The 15,665-nt window shown below is 47.4% G+C and overlaps 2 protein-coding genes and 1 pseudogene across 14 annotated transcripts in view; 1 reads left to right on the top strand and 2 right to left on the bottom strand.

The window, feature by feature from the left end:
• Positions 1-15,665, bottom strand: part of NHP2 (NHP2 ribonucleoprotein) — a 170,049-nt gene that overhangs the window by 18,882 nt on the left and 135,502 nt on the right. The window contains exon 1 of one of the 13 annotated variants that reach the window (XM_050794263.1): positions 11,678-11,687. The exons of 11 other annotated variants lie outside the window; for them this stretch is intronic. The gene's annotated coding sequence lies outside the window, so the exon portion shown is untranslated. Of the gene's footprint in view, positions 1-2,818; positions 2,829-11,677; positions 11,688-15,665 lie in introns of those variants that run through there. One more of the 13 variants, XM_050794259.1, reaches the window with a different exon arrangement.
• On the top strand, positions 82-2,923 carry LOC126957063 (NAD(P)H-hydrate epimerase-like; annotated as a pseudogene).
• Positions 9,849-10,056, bottom strand: LOC126956935 (60S ribosomal protein L39-like). The gene has a single exon (XM_050794268.1). It carries the CDS (start codon positions 10,002-10,004, stop codon positions 9,849-9,851), a length of 156 nt encoding a protein of 51 aa, XP_050650225.1. The 5' UTR covers positions 10,005-10,056.

Here is a 15,665-nt window from a genome sequence, read left to right as displayed (position 1 = left end):
ATCAGGCTGTTGGGAGAGCCAAGTGCATGTACAGGACGTGCGGCCGCAGCGGGGACTGGGAGACCTACGGTGGCAACGGGAATGGAGATCTGTGCGTTGTGGCACAAAGGCCTCCACCTGCCACGGAGGTGTGACGGGCGGGCGGGGAAAGCAGGGGGCATTGCGCTGCCTGAGCCACCGTGCGCGGCCCCGCCGCCCGGGAGCGCGCTGTGGCCTCCTCTCCGTCGCCTGTACCGCCACCTCGTGGAGCAGTGTGGAATCGCCAGCAGTCAGTCGGCGGGCTTTGGTTCTGGGAGTCTTCTCCTCTCGTGTCCTCCTTCTTCTGACCGTGCTCCACTGACATCCGGCCTCTTGCTTTGCAGGAGGCAGGGAGGTCATGCTCCTGCCCTAGAAAGTGAGAACTGGAAGGTCTTTAGAGGCCATTGATTCACCCTCCCCTGTCAACAGAGTGGAATGAGAGCAAATCAGGTTCCGAGGTGGGAGGAAAACCCAGGCAGCCCTCCCTCATTCATTCCTTGGCACCTGCTCAGCCTCTGGCTTCCAGTTGGCCATGGAGAGGAGGGAAGGCAGGGAGCAGTGCGCCTCCTGCTTCTGACCTGTGCTCCTTCTCCAGGAACAGACACCTGGCGCTGCTGGCCTTCCTTTTCTCGTGAGATAAGGAGGCATCTGTTTTTCTCTTTCTTTGTGAAAGACAGAGAGGAGAGCAGCCAGGCCAGAATGGGGGGTGAGGGGGAGGGTGGAGAACTGGGCTGAGGGTGTCTGGGGCTTCCTAGGCAAAGGGCTTGGGTGTCAATCCCGTTGATTTAGATCAGAGTCAGAAGATGTTCTCTGTAAAGGGCCAGACAGTAAACATTTTAGGCTCTGTGAACTATACAGTCTCTATTGTAACTACTCAGCCCTGCTGTTATAGTAGGAAAGCACCCAGAAACAATATGTAATCAAATGGGGTGGCTATGTACCAATAAAACTTTATTTATAAAAAACAGGGGGGCCGGGCGTGGTGGCTCACACGTGTAATCCCAGCACTTTGGGAGGCTGAGGCTGGCGGATCATGAGGTCAAGAGTTCGAGACCAGCCTGGCCAATATGGTGGAACCCTGTCTCTACTAAAAATACAAAAAAATTAGCCAAGCGTGGTGGCGGGTGCCTGTAATCCCAGCTACTCGGGGGGCTGAGGCAGGAGAATCACTTGAACCCGGGAGGTGGAGGCTGCAGTAAGCTGAGATCGCGCCACTGCACATCAGACTGGGTGACAGTGCCAGACTCTGTCTCAAAACAAACAAACAAACAAACAAACCGAAAACATGGCTCCGCTGGCCGTAGTTCGCTGACCTCTGATTTGGATGTTGGTGGCGGCGTCTACCGGTTTTTCCAATCAGATGCTTCAGCTGAGGCTGGGGGCCGTGGCTCATGCCTGGAATCCCAGTGTTTTGGAAGGCCGAGGTGGGAGGATCACTTGAGCCCAGAAGTTTATCAGCAGCCTGGCAACAAACAAGACTTCTGTCTCAACAACAAAAGTAAAGAAAGAAAAAATGATGCCCCAGGGTGGCGCCGGGCTGGGCTGGGGGCGCGCCCTCTGCGAGCAGGACATCCGGCCTGCGGGCACTGCTGGGGCTCAGGCTGCTGGTTGCGGGCTTGCACCTGCTGCGATCAAAAGCCAGACCAGCGCCTGCCGCTCGGGACCCAGCTGGTGGGGACCACAGCGGTGAACTCGGGTGGCCGCTGGGACTCAGCGGTCATGGAGAGCCTAGCGGTGAAGTACCTGAGCCAGCAGGAAGCCCAGGCTGTGGACCAAGAGCTGTTTAACCAGTACCAGTTCAACGTGGACCAACTTATGGAGCTGGCCAGGCTGAGCTGTGCCACAGCCATCGCCAAGGCATACCCCCCACGTCCATGTTCAGGAGCCCTCTACTGTCCTGGTCATCTGTGGCCTGGGGAATAATGGAGGAGATGGTCTGATCTGTGCTGGACACCTCAAACTCTTTGGCTACCAGCCAAGCATCTATTACCCCAAAAGGCCTAACAAGCTCCTCTTCATTGCGTTGGTGACCCAGTGTCAGAAAATGGACATCCCTTTCCTTGAGGAAATGCGCTCAGAGCCCGTGATGATTGAGCTGTATGAGCTGGTGGTGGATGCCGCCTGTGGCTTCAGCTTCAAGGGTGACGTTCGGGAACCGTTCCACGGCATCCTGAGTGTCCTGAAAGGACTTACTGCGTCCATTGCCAGCATCAACATTCCCTCAGGATGGGATGTGGAGAAGGGAACACTGCAGGGATCCAGCCAGACGTGCTCATCTACCTCACAGCACCCAAAAAATCTGCAACCCATGTTACCAGAAGCCACCAGGGGTCGTTTTGTGCCACCTGCTCTGGAAAAGAAGTAACAGCTGAACCTGCCCCCTGCCCTGATACTGGGTGTGTCTGTGGTCTGCAGTGAGGGAGGCGGGTGGGTATTCTTCCCAGTACAGACTTAGAATCCCAGGCCGGGCGCGGTGGCTCAAGCCTGTAATCCCAGCACTTTGGGAGGCCGAGACGGGCGGATCACAAGGTCAGGAGATCGAGACCATCCTGGCCGACACGGTGAAACCCCGTCTCTACTAAAAAATACAGAAAACTAGCCGGGCGAGGTGGCGGGCGCCTGTAGTCCCAGCTACTCGGGAGGCTGAGGCAGGAGAATGGCGTGAACCCGGGAGGCGGAGCTTGCAGTGAGCCGAGATCCGGCCACTACACTCCAGCCTGGGCGGCAGAGCGAGACTCCGTCTCAAAAAAAATAAAAAAATAAAAAAATAAAAAAATAAATAAATAAAGACTTAGAATCCCCCCCTCAAAAAAAGAAAGAAAGAAAGAGAAAGAAGAACGAAAGAAGGAAAGAAAGAAAGAAAGAAGGAAGGAAGGAAGGAAGGAAGGAAGGAAGGAAGGAAGGAAGGAAGAAGGAAGGAAGGAAAGGAAAGGAAAGGAAAGGAAAGGAAAGGAAAGAGAAGAAAGAAAAGAAAAGAAAAGCATTGTGCCATTGCACCCCAGCCTGGGTGAGAGAGCAAGACTCCATCTCAAAAAAAAAAAAAAAAAAAAAAAAATTTAAAAAGAAGCAACCGATGGGATCCACTTCCAACATTGCATTCTGCAAATATTCTGTATGAATACACAATACTATGCTTCCGCTTTTTTTCCACCTATTTCTTAGTAAATGTCCATCCTCTCTTCACAGAAATAGTAGCATACTATGCACAGCATTCTGCATTTTGCTTTTTAACATTTTTAAAAAATAATTTCAGTTTGTATTTTGGATTCAGGGAAGGCGTGTGCAGGTTTGTTACCTGGGTCTATTCTGGGTATAATGCGTGATGCTGAGGTTTGGGGTAGAATTTTTCCCATTGCCCGGGTACTCAGTGTAGTACCCAACAGTTAGTTTTTTACTACACGCCCCCTTCCTCTCCTCTCATGTTGGTAGGCTGGTCTTGAACTCCTGACCTCAGGTGATCCACCTGTCTCAGCCTCCCAAAATGTTGGGATTACAGGCATGAGCCAGGGCGCCCAGCCTGGCTCCTACTTCTAAGCGAGAATATGCAGTGTTTGGTTTTCTGTTCCTGTGTTAATTGGCTTAGGATGACGGCCTCCAGCTGCATCCATGTTGCTGCAAAGGACATTATTTTGGGTTTTCTGGCTGCACAGTATTCTGTGGTGAATATGTGCCACATTAAAAAATTATTTTTATTTATTAAATGTTTTATATCTTTGTTTTATTTTTTTTCTCTTTTTCTCCACCTCAAGTTGAACTTCATCATCTTTATCCAATCCACCACTGATGGACACCTAGGTTGATTCTGTATCTTTGCTACTGTGAACACTGCTATGATATACATGTGCACGTGTCTTTTTGGTAGAAAAATCCATTTTATGTTGAATATATATCTACTAATGGGAGTGCTGGGTTAAATGGTAGCTCTGGGGTTGGTTTGTTTGGTTTTTTTGTTTTTGGAGACAGAGTTTAGCTTTTGTCGCCCAGGCTGGAGTGCAATGGCACTATCTCAGTTCACCTCGATCTCCACCTCCCGGGTTCAAGTGATTCTCCTGCCTCAGCCTCCCAAGTAGCTGGGATTACAGGCATGCGCCACCACGCCCAGCTAATTTTGTTTTTTGTTTTGTTTTGTTTTGTTTTTTTGGGATGGAGTCTTGCTCTGTCGCCCAGGCTGGAGTGCAGTGGCACCATCTTGGCTCACTGCAAGCTCCGCCTCCCGAGTTCATGCCATTCTCCTGCCTCAGCCTCCTGAGTAGCTAGGACTACAGGCACCTGCCACCATATCTGTCTAATTTTTGTATTTTTAGTGGAGACAGGGTTTCACCCTATTGTCCAGGCTGGTCTTGAACTCCTGACCTCAGGTGATCCACCTGCCTCAGCCTCCCAAAGTGCTGGGATTACAGGCGTGAGTCACTGCATTCGGCCTGTATTTCCATTTCTAAAAGGCTAAGTAGAAAGTGGGGAGCCAGGGGAAAGAAGAGAAAGAAAAAATTAAAACCACCTTCTAGAAAAATGGAGGTACTCAGTTACATTTCCTCACTGACAACTTCCATTCCATTTCTGTGGGATCTGGGCACTATATTCATTCTGGCTACTTCTTGCTGAAAGGGATCATAGCCATTGGGCATCGGAATGGACCTGATGTATTTGGAGATGTTTGTCGGAGTAATATGGTGCGAGGTCTCGAGAGCCTCTGAGAGAATGCCTGTCTTGCATTCCTATACAGAGGGTGCAACAGCAGTGGACCCTACAACAGAGGGATATGCCTGTCCCTGCGATCAGGGCCAATGTTACACGCAGCTTTGCCACCAGGATGGTTCTGACCTGGACCAGGATGCTAACTGCTGGTCTAGCAAACACACCTTTGATTTGTTGGTGCATGTTCCACATGGCTATCTGAGGCACTTCCTGAACTCTTAATTATCATGCAGGTTCGCCACTGCCAATTGTAACTGGATATGGTGACAGGTTGGTTGGGTATATATATTTGACAGGCTCCAAAAAGAGCTATGAATCCTCATGAAAGTGTCTCGTTTTTGAGAAAGGATCAGCTTAAATAGCTGTGTCTCATCCAGAAGGTGGCATTGGAGATGGGCTAGGCCTCTGCATGTGATGAAGGCAAACAGATTTTTAATAAGAAGTGTTTCCATGGAAACAGAAGAAAAACAAAGGTTAATGTTGGGCAGTTTGTCCAGATATTAGGCTCAAGGCATCCTTAATTACAGAGGAGGAAGGCAGTGGCAGTCTGACACGTTTTTCTCACCTGTATTGCAAGGAATAACATAGTGGCAATTTCACTGAGTCCAACTCAGAAAAATGGAAGAAAAATTTAAAAGCATTAATTTGGGATTGTAGCCTGGAAAGAATTCAGGATTTAGTCCAAATTGCAGAAAATAAGAAAAGCTGAAAAACAGTAGGCAAGACTAGAATCTAACAACAGATATACTATAGTTTTCTCTGAAACATGATTTTTCTCTCTCCAGTTCCCGTTTTTACTAAAGACGAATCATAGTAGGACAAATTTATTTGAAAAATAAGTTTTAGTCTTATAATACTTGGCCTGAGTGTTTGCATAAAGTATAGCAAGAATTATTATTCATCATCTTGGCTTTTTAAAAAATCGGCTTTACTGGAACTTTGTTTTATAAGGAATCTCAGATGAAGACTTTTTAAAGTCTTGAACCCAGCCATGAATTTACCTGTGCCTGCAAATGCTATAGGAATTGGGTGAATTCCCCTCCTCAGGGTCCCAAGATAACGTGGGGTTCCTGGACCTGTCAGAAAGTGACACTCTTGGCCAGGTGCAGTGGCTCACGCCTGTAATCCCAGCACTTTGGGAAGCCAAGGCAGGTGGATCACGAGGTCAGGAGTTCAACACCAGCCTGGCCAACATGGTGAAACCCCGTCTCTACTGAAAATACAAAAATTAGCCAGGCATGGTGGCGAGCGCCTGTAGTCCCAGCTACTTGGGAGGCTGAGGCAGGAGAATCGCTTGAACCCGGGAGGCAGAGATTGTGGTGAGCCAAGATTATGTCACTGCACTCCAGCCTGGGCGACAGAGCGAGATTCCATTGCTTTAAAAAAAAAAAAAAAAAAGTCATACTCTTTACTCACTCACCATGGGTCAGGAGATACTGTACAGGGACCATGTTGCCAAGGTATGAGACCAGCTTTTCCAAGGGGCTTTAGGGGCTCTGTAAATCAACTTTCATTCCTTAGAGCAGAGTCTGTTTACACCTGAAAGCAGCCATTCCAGTCAAAGCCTTGGTAAAGTGTCTCCAGTGGTGTCCTGTTACAAAAGAAAACAGATTTGAGCCAGGCCAAGATGGCACTGCTGCACTCCAGCTGGGGCAACAGAGTGAGACTCCATCTCAAAAACAAAGACAGAACAGATTTGTATTGACCTTATGCAAATAACTATATGGCCATAAATTAAGCATACTTACAAATACTAACACCTAGCCAACCCCATGTTGGTCCTGAACTTGTAAACTCAGGTGATCTACCCACCTCAGCCTCCCAAATGCTGGGATTATAGGCGTGAGTCACTACACCCAGCCTAGGTTTAAGCACTTGATATTACAAAATAGAATCCCAGGTCATTATAAGTAAAAGGGAAAAATCTTTAATCATTGGCAGAGGGAATACTCAGCTTTCCGAACGGGACCCCATAAAGACAGCATGAGGCCAGCTGAATCTCTTTCTCTTCCCCCCACTTTTTTTTGGTCATTTATTCAAAAGGCAAACAAAAATCTTTCATCATCATCATTATTATTATTATTATTAATATTATTTTTGAGACAGAATCTCACTCTGTCACCCAGGCTGGCATGTAGTCGCACGATCCTGGCTCACTGCAGTCTCCATCTCCTGGGTTCAAGTGATTTTCCTGCCTCAGCTTCCCAAGTAGCTGGGACTACAAGTGTGCACCATTACACCTGGCGAATTTTTGTATTTTTATTCAAGACAGGGTTTTTTTTATGTTGGCCAAGCTGGTCTTGAACTTCTGGCCTCAAGTGATCCACCCACCTTGGCCTCCCAAAGTGCTGGGATTACAGGCGTGAGCCACCATATCCAGCCAAAAATCTTTTATTAACTTTTAATATTACATTAAAATCTTGTTCAAAAGAGAAAGTCAAATTTCACCTTTGCATTAGTGTACTATTAATGTTAAACCTGATTTTTTTTTTTTTTTTGAGACAAAGACTCGCTCTTGTCCCCCAGGCTGGAGTGCAGTGGTGTGATCTCGGCTCGCTGCAACCTCTGCCTCCCGGGTTCAAGTGATTCTCCTGCCTCAGCCTCCCAAGTAGCTGGGATTACAGGCACCCACCACCATGCCCGGCTAATTTTTGTATTTTTAGTAGAGACGGGGTTTCACCATGTTGGCCAGTCTGGTCTTGAATTCCTGACCTCAGGTGATCCACCCACCTTGGCCTCCGAAAGTGCTGGGATTACAGGCGTGAGCCACCCCGCCCTGATAAACTTAAGTCTTTTTTTTTTTTTTTTTGAGACGGAGTCTCGCTCTGTCGCCCAGGCTGGAGTGCAGTGGCGCGATCTCGGCTCACTGCAAGCTCCGCCTCCCAGGTTCACGCCATTCTTCTGCCTCAGTCTCCCGAGTAGCTGGGACTACAGGCACCCACCACCACTCCCAGCTATTTTTAAAAATATTTTTAGTAGAGATGGGGTTTCACCATGTTAGCCGGGATGGCCTCGATCTCCCGACCTCATGATCCGCCCGCCTCAACCTCCGGAAGTGCTGGGATTACAGGCGTGAGCCACCACGCCCGGCCCTATAAGCCTGATTCTTAATAAAACCTTATAGACAAATCTATCCAATCCTAATTAGTTTGACCAGAATGTAACATTTCCATAAACCTTTTTATAGCCCTTTACAAGTTTCTGTTAAACAGCAGCTCAATTCTCTAAGAAAACCTTGTTACTCAGACACATGGGCCCAGATTTTGGCCCTGCATCAATATACTTTTTTTTTTTTTTTTTGGAGAAGAGTCTTGCTCTGTTACCCAGGCTGGAGTGCAATGGTGCAATCTTGGCTCACTGCAACCTCTGCCTCTTGGGTTCAAGTGATTCTCCTGCCTCAGCCTCCAGAGTAGCTAGGATTACAGGCACCCGCCACCATACCATTTTTAGTAGAGATGGCGTTTCATTCTGTTGGCCAGGCTGGTTTTGAACCCTGACCTCAAGTGATCTGCCTACCTCAGCCTCCCAAAGTGCTGGGATTACAGTCATGAGCCACCATATCTGGCCAATGTACTTTTATTTCAGTATTCAACCCACAGAAAGACAAAATAATCCCCTCAAAATCTTAGCCAACTTGCTCAAACTCACAGCATTTTCTTTACAAGATCAACCCTTCAGAAATCCTTTACGACTTGTCTAAATCTTCAATTTTGTCCCATTACTCTTTTAGATTAGACAATCCTTAAAAACCCTCTGAATCAGACAAAATTATATTCCCTTGAACAAAAAATATATTTTCATATCTTATAATATTTTACCAAAAAAACATTCTACTTTCCTTATGCACCTTGTGTGTAAAACCGGTTTCTCTGGTCGTCTCAAGTACCTGTTACAATGTGACCTCTCAGCAGCTTGTACTTTTCAATGAACATCCTGGTAGGTAGCAGTGTTAACCATGTATCAGATTGTAAGGCTCAGGACAAGGACAGAGCTGCGGATAACGTATGCCTCTTCCTAGTCTGTCCAGGGGACCTGGTTAACGTCACATGCCTAGCCCATACCTAGACACTAATGGCTATGAAAAAGACAAGTCAAATAATTATTAAAAGTCATAGAAGCAGTTTATGGCCTTAAAGCATCTAGCAGATAGTATCTGGCCTGCCTAATTTAGACCAAATGTATACATTTATTTTTTATTTTTATTGTTTTTGAGACAAAGTTTCACTCTTGTTGCCCAGGCTGGAGTGCAATGGTATGATCTCGGCTCACCGCAACCTCTGCCTCCAGGGTTCAAGTGATTCTTCTGCCTCAGCCTCTGGAGTAGCTGGGATTACAGGCATGCACCACCATGCCTGGCTAATTTTGTGTTTTTAGTAGAGATGGGGTTTCTCCATGTTGGTCAGACTGGTCTCGAACTCCTGACCTCAGATGATCCCCCTGCCTCGGCCTCCCAAAGTGCTGGGATTACAGGCATGAGCCACTGTGTCCGGCTTTTTTTTTTTTTCTTTTTCTTTTTCTTTTTTTTTAAGACAGAATTTTGCTCTGTCACCTAGGCTGGAGTGCAGTGGCGCGATCTCGGTTCACTGCAACTTCCACCTCGCGGGTTCAAGTTATTCTTCTGGCTTAGCCTCCTGAGTAGCTGCGATTACAGGCATGCGCCACCACGTCTGGCTAATTTTTATATTTTTAGTAGAGACGGGGTTTCACTATGTTGGTCAGGCTGGTCTCGAACTCCTGACCTCAGGTGATCTGCCCGCCTTGGCCTCCCAAAGTGCTGGGATTACATGCATGAGCCATTGTGCCTGGCCCAAATGTATAAATTCTGAGGATGTTTTATTTTACTTTATCAAGAATCTTTAAACACATGACCTAAAAGGCATTAATGTTTCTTTTTTTTTTTGAGATGGAGTCTCTGTAGCCCAGGGTGGAGTGCAGTGGTGCGATCTTGGCTCACTTCTTTTTTTTTTCCTTTAAATGAAAGGCCTCACATATTTATTACTGAACCCAGCCAACCAACACATTCATAATAGATTCAGAGAGGAAAATACATCAAACTCTCCAGAGAGTGGTGACATTTTCAGTTTGATATGGTAATGTGATCGTGACCTTCAGACAGCACAAATATATGTGCCATCTTATAGACCCAGCTTGGTTTTTCTCCAATGTCTCCTTTTGGAGTTGTACCTTATTTTATTTCCAGTTTTCATCCGAATCCACTGGGGAATGGGACGATTTTGCTTTTGTTTCTTGGCCAGGAATCGCTTAATCCTGAAAGTCTTGTGAGAAGACATGGCGAGAAGTGGAGGCAAGAGCTCTTGGCTCACTTCTAGCTCTGCCTCCCGGGTTCAAGTGATTCTCCTGCCTCAGCCCCCCAACTAACTAGGATTACAGGCGCCTGCCATCACACCTGGCTAATTTTTGTATTTTCAGTAGAGATGGGGTTTCATCCTGTTAGCCAGGCTGGTCTCCAACTCCTGACCACAAGTGATCCACCCGCCTTGGCCTCCCAAAGTACTGGGATTACAGACATGAGCCACCACGCCCAGCCTAAAGTTTCTATTTTTCTGACAACATATGGTTGATTTAAGCGATTATTATTATTATTATTATTACTATTTTTGAGATGGAGTTTCGCTCTATTGCCCAGGCTGGAGTGCAGTGGCATGATCGTGGCTCACTGCAACCTCCGCCTCCTGGGTTCAAGCAATTCTCCTCTCTCAGCCTCCCAAGTAGCTGGGATTACAGGTGCCTGCCACCACACCCAGCTAATTTTTGTATTTTTAGTAGAGACGGGGTTTTGCCATGTTGGCCAGGCTGGTCTTGAACTCCTGACCTCAGGTGATCCACCCACCTTGGCCTCCCAAAGTGCTGGAATTACAGGCATGAGCCACCGCGCCCAGCCTAGCTGTTTTATTCTTTTTCTTTTTCTTTTTCTTTTTTTTTTTTTTTTTTTTTTTTTGACTGAGTCTCGCTCTGTCGCCCAGGCTGGAGTGCTGTGGCCGGATCTCAGCTCACTGCAAGCTCCGCCTCCCGGGTTCCCGCCATTCTCCTGCCTCAGCCTCCCGAGTAGCTGGGACTACAGGCGCCCGCCACCTCGCCCGGCTAGTTTTTTGTATTTTTTAGTAGAGACGGAGTTTCACCGTGTTAGCCCGGATGGTCTCGATCTCCTGACCTCGTGATCCACCAGTCTCGGCCTCCCAAAGTGCTGGGATTACAGGCTTGAGCCACCGCGCCCGGCCTTCTTTTTCTTCTTCTTTTCCTTTTTTTTAGAGAAGGGATCTCACTATGTTGCCCAGGCTGGTCTTGAACTCCTGGGCTCAAGCAAGCCTCCCACCTTGGCCTCCCAAAGTGTTAAGATTACAAGCAGGAGCGCAGCCTGTTTTCATTAAACAATATTAAATGTCTTATTTATCAAAAATTTCACAAAGATCATTTGGTTTGGATCAAAATTTTGCATTATAGTTTTATAACTCTTATGCAAAATTTTTACAGCTAATAATATCTGGCAGAGATAAACATGAAACCACTTGATCAAGGAATCCAAACAAAAATGTATGTTGACAGTTAAGACATTTCTAATATTATTTTGCCAACAATTTTAAAGCCAGTTTATTTATTAAAGACTTTACTTAATTTATGAGTACTCCTTTTTTTTTTTTTTTTTTTTTTTTTTTTGAGGCGGAGTCTCGCTCTGTCGCCCAGGCTGGAGTGCAGTGGCGCGATCTCGGCTCACTGCAAGCTCCGCCTCCCGGGTTCCCGCCATTCTCCTGCCTCAGCCTCCCGAGTAGCTGGGACTACAGGCGCCGCCTCCACGCCCGGCTAATTGTTTTGTATTTTTTTTAGTGGAGACGGGGTTTCATTGTGTTAGCCAGGATGGTCTCGATCTCCTGACCTCGTGATCCGCCCGTCTCGGCCTCCCAAAGTGCTGGGATTACAGGCTTGAGCCACCACGCCCGGCCTAGTACCCCTTAACTTTAAGCCAATTTGAAACCTTGTGGCCACAACACGTAACAAAATACCTGTACATACACATAAACACACACATACACACTCATTTAAAGCAGGTAGAAAACAAAATAGAGAAAGATAGAGCCTGGCTGGCTTCCATATAGGAGCCAGGTTTTACAAGTGGGATGAGAGAAAGAAAGGAGGGGAAGGAAAAAAGATGAAGCAACCGAAAGAAAACCCTGCAGCCACTAAAGAGTGTGGGGTCGCTATCCACACTGTTCCTGTTTGTTGAAGAAGGGATCATGACCCATCCACAAAGTCACACATTCATACGTGCAAACAAACCGTACTTCCAAAGGAGTCCCAATCAAAGGGGCTAGGTGGGGTCTTGAATTTCCCTCCGCAGTTGCAAATGACTCCACGGACTGCTGAGTCACATCCAAGTAGAGCTCTCAGGGTGCCCCACATGCAGACAAATGCAGATACTCAAATGCTATCACTAACAGCTAAATCTGTTTTTTTGGTTGTTTTTTTTTTTTTTTTTTTGAGATGGAGCTCCGCTCTTGTTGCCCAGGCTGGAGTGCAGTGGCATGATCTTGGCTCACTGCAACCTCCACCTCCCAGGTTCAAGCGACTCTCTGGCCTCAGCCTCCCAAGTAGCTGGAATCACAGGTGCCCACCACCACGCCCGGCTAATTTTTGTATTTTTAGTAGAGGCAGGGTTTTGCCATGTTGGCCAGGCTGGTCTCAACTCCTGACCTTAGGTGATCCGCCCAGCTTGGCCTCCCAAAGTGCTGGGATTACAGGTGTGAGCCACCGCGCCCTGCCCAGCCAAATCTTAAGTAGAGCAGTGACACCCGAAAAAAAGGCAGTGGGCAGTCGGGTGCACTTCCGACCAAGTTACCCAGCTGGTAATGATGGTGGCTTCCCCTGCCCCCCACCCCAAAAAAAAGTAAACAAAGAAAGTTCACTTTCTTTGAACCAGAGAAGTATTGAAGGCAGCCAACGTTGTGCCAGAAGGCAAAAGGGAGATTTCCCACAAACAAAGCATTTTTGGCAGCTTCTGAGAAGTTCCCTAACATCCCCATCATGGGGTCTGCTAGCCACGAGCAGCTGATGCGCACAGGTGACCCTAGTCCTCACCAGTAATGAAAGCAGGTGGTCAAGCACAGGCCTACCCGGAGCACGCAGCACTTCCCAGTCCGGGCCACCAGAATTGCAACCCAATAGCAGGTGAGTTGCTTGCTGCATGCAGAGTTCAATTAGCAAAAGGGAGGTCTGATAGAAAGAAAGAAATTTATGGGCCAGGCGCGGTGGCTCACTCCTGTAATCCCAGCACTTTGGGAGGCTGAAGCAGATCACGAGGTCAGGAGATCGTGATCATCCTGGCTAACACGGTGAAACCCCGTCTCTACTAAAAAAACAAAAAATTAGCCGGGCGTGGTGGCGGGCGCCTGTAGTCCCAGCTATCTGGGAGCCTGAGGCAGGAGAATGGCGTGAACCCGGGAGGCGGAACTTGCAGTGAGCTGAGATCCGGCCACTGCACTCCAGCCCGGGCGACAGAGTGAGACTCCGTCTCAAAAAAAAAGAAAGACAGTAATTTATTATGAAGCTAGTTTAGGGGAAAAGGCACCACAAGCATCCTGCCTTTAAATGTGCCACTTGGCCTTTGGAGCAAAAAGCAGGCACTTTTAAAAAGCAAGGGAGAAAGTGAGCAAGATGGGGGTCTCTGTGAACTTGGTGCCTTCCCTGCTGGGCCACTGGGCTGGTGACTGTTGACATCTTTGTGGGGAAGCTGGTGTCTCTCAGGCAGCCTGCTCTAGGGTGAGAGTTCCTTACCGGCATGCTTCAGTTTGCAAATCAACTGTTAACCCTTGGTTTGTTCTGTCTTGGAGCCCATAGTTAGATAAACTTTCCCTGGGGGGAGTCTGGTGAAGGGGAGGTAGAAGGCTGTATTTGTATTTCTAAAAGGCTAAGTAGGAAACGGGGAAGGTGGGAAGCAAGAAGAGAAGAGAGAGAAAAAAAATAATTAAATCATTCCTTAGATAAAGAGAGGTACTTAGTTACAACTGCACTCCAGCCAGCATGACAGAGTGAGACTCTGTCTCTAAAAATTTTTTTTCAATGAAGTTTACAAATAAAAGTATATGTTGAGCTGGGCATGGCAATGTGTGCTTGTAGTCCTGGCTACTCAGGGAGGCTAAGATGGGAGGATTGCTTGTGCCCAGGAGTTCGAATCCAGCCTGGGCAACATATGGAGACCCTGTCTCCAAAACAAAACACAGAAAGAAAAAGAAAAGAAAAAAGATGATGGCTCACGCCTGTAATCCCAGCACTTTGGGAGGCTGAGGTGGGTGGATCACCTGAGGTCAGGAGTTTGAGACCAGCCTGGCCAACATGGTGAAACCCTGTATCTACTAAAATACAAAAATTAGCCGGGCGTGGTGGTGCATGCCTGTAATCCTAGCTACTTGAGAGGCTGAGGCGTAAGAATCACTTGAACCCAGGAGGTAGAGGTTGCCGTGAGATGATATCGTGCCACTGCACTCCATCCTGGGTGACAGAGGGAGGCTTTGTCTCAAAAAAATAAAAAGAAAGAAGAAAAAAACGTTGAAATTTATCAACTGCCTTGTTAGTAGGTATTGATAAGACTGGTTTCTTTTCTCATTTTATCTATTTATGTAATGAATTATATTAATTGAGTTTCTAATATTAAACCATCCTTGCCTTTCTGGAGTAAGTCCACGTGAATATCATTTTAAATTATATTAATGTGCTATTGGATTGTTGTTGAGATATAGGAAAAGCTAAAGTGTTTTTCCTAGTCTCTCACTCAACAGTCAACACATCCGTGACCCCAGACGTGTGTATTTTCCCTCTACACAGCAAGCAAGCAATTCTCTGTCAGATACCTGCTGCGTGTCCTCTAATTCAGTTTAACTCTGACACCATTTACCTGACGTTAGTGTCAGATCCCACACACTGAGGGCTCAGTCCCACAAGAGTGTCCCCCACTTCAGAGGTCAGTTGCAAGTCCAGACCTTTGGAACTTCTGACCAACTGGTTATACTTTGGGGTTCCCATGACCCCTCCTTAGATTTTATTAATTTGCTAGAGAAGCTCCCAGAACTCAGGGAAACACATTTACCCATTTACTCTAAAGGATATCACACAGGCCAGACAGAAGAGATGCATAGAGTGAGGTATGGAGAAAGGAGTGCACCACGCTCCAGTAACCTCCACGTGTTCAGCCAGCTGGGAGCCCCCTGAATCCCGTTTTTTTTGTTTGTTTTAATGGAGGCATGATTGATTAAATCGCCGGCCAGTGATTTAACCTTCAGCCCCTCTCCCTTCCTGGGAGGTTGGGGGCGGGGCGGGGGGTTGGGGGGTGGGGCGTGGAGCTGAAAATCCCAGTCTTCAAAAGGTGCGTTGGTCTTTCCAGTGACCCGAAGCTACCTAGGGGTCCGCCAGCCAGCAGTCATCTCATTAGCATACAAAAGGCACTCATATGTCTCTGAAGATTCCTAGGGTTTTAAGTACAATGTGTCAGGAAGTGGAGAGGAAGACCATTTGTGGAGCTCGGGGAAAAGGCCAGATTGGAGAGAGATTTGAATCATTTGCTGGAATTTCATGCCGGGAAACTGGATGAGCTCACCTAGGGGCGGAACGTAGACAGAGAAGGCAGAAGACCCAGGACCAAGCGCTACAGTGTGTTCCAACATATTTCAAGGTTCATCCTCTGGGGGAAATGCTGGCAGCTGTGCGAACGGGAAAAGGTGCGCTCCAGGTAGGAAGCTCGTTTGCATAATAAAAGATTACAGTGGGGTGGGCAATAAACGTCACACCTGGCCCAACCAATCTTTGGGCCTTATGTAAATCAGACACCACCTCCTCAAGCTGTCTATGAAACCCAGTGCATTTCACCACCTAACCAGAAGAGCTATTCAGGGCCCCCTGTCTCTCTGCAGGACAGAGCTATTCTCCTTTCCCTTTCTTTTGCCTAT

This window comes from Macaca thibetana, chromosome 6 (genome assembly GCF_024542745.1).
Source record: "Macaca thibetana thibetana isolate TM-01 chromosome 6, ASM2454274v1, whole genome shotgun sequence".
In the NCBI taxonomy this organism is placed as follows: domain Eukaryota; kingdom Metazoa; phylum Chordata; class Mammalia; order Primates; family Cercopithecidae; genus Macaca; species Macaca thibetana.
The sequence above is the reverse complement of the archived record's forward strand: the minus strand, read 5'-3'. Positions and strand labels throughout refer to the sequence as shown.

Excerpts from the sequence above, each read along its gene's own strand:
- LOC126956935 (XM_050794268.1), bottom strand. The coding sequence starts at position 10,004 with ATGTCTTCTCACAAGACTTTCAGGATTAAGCGATTCCTGGCCAAGAAA.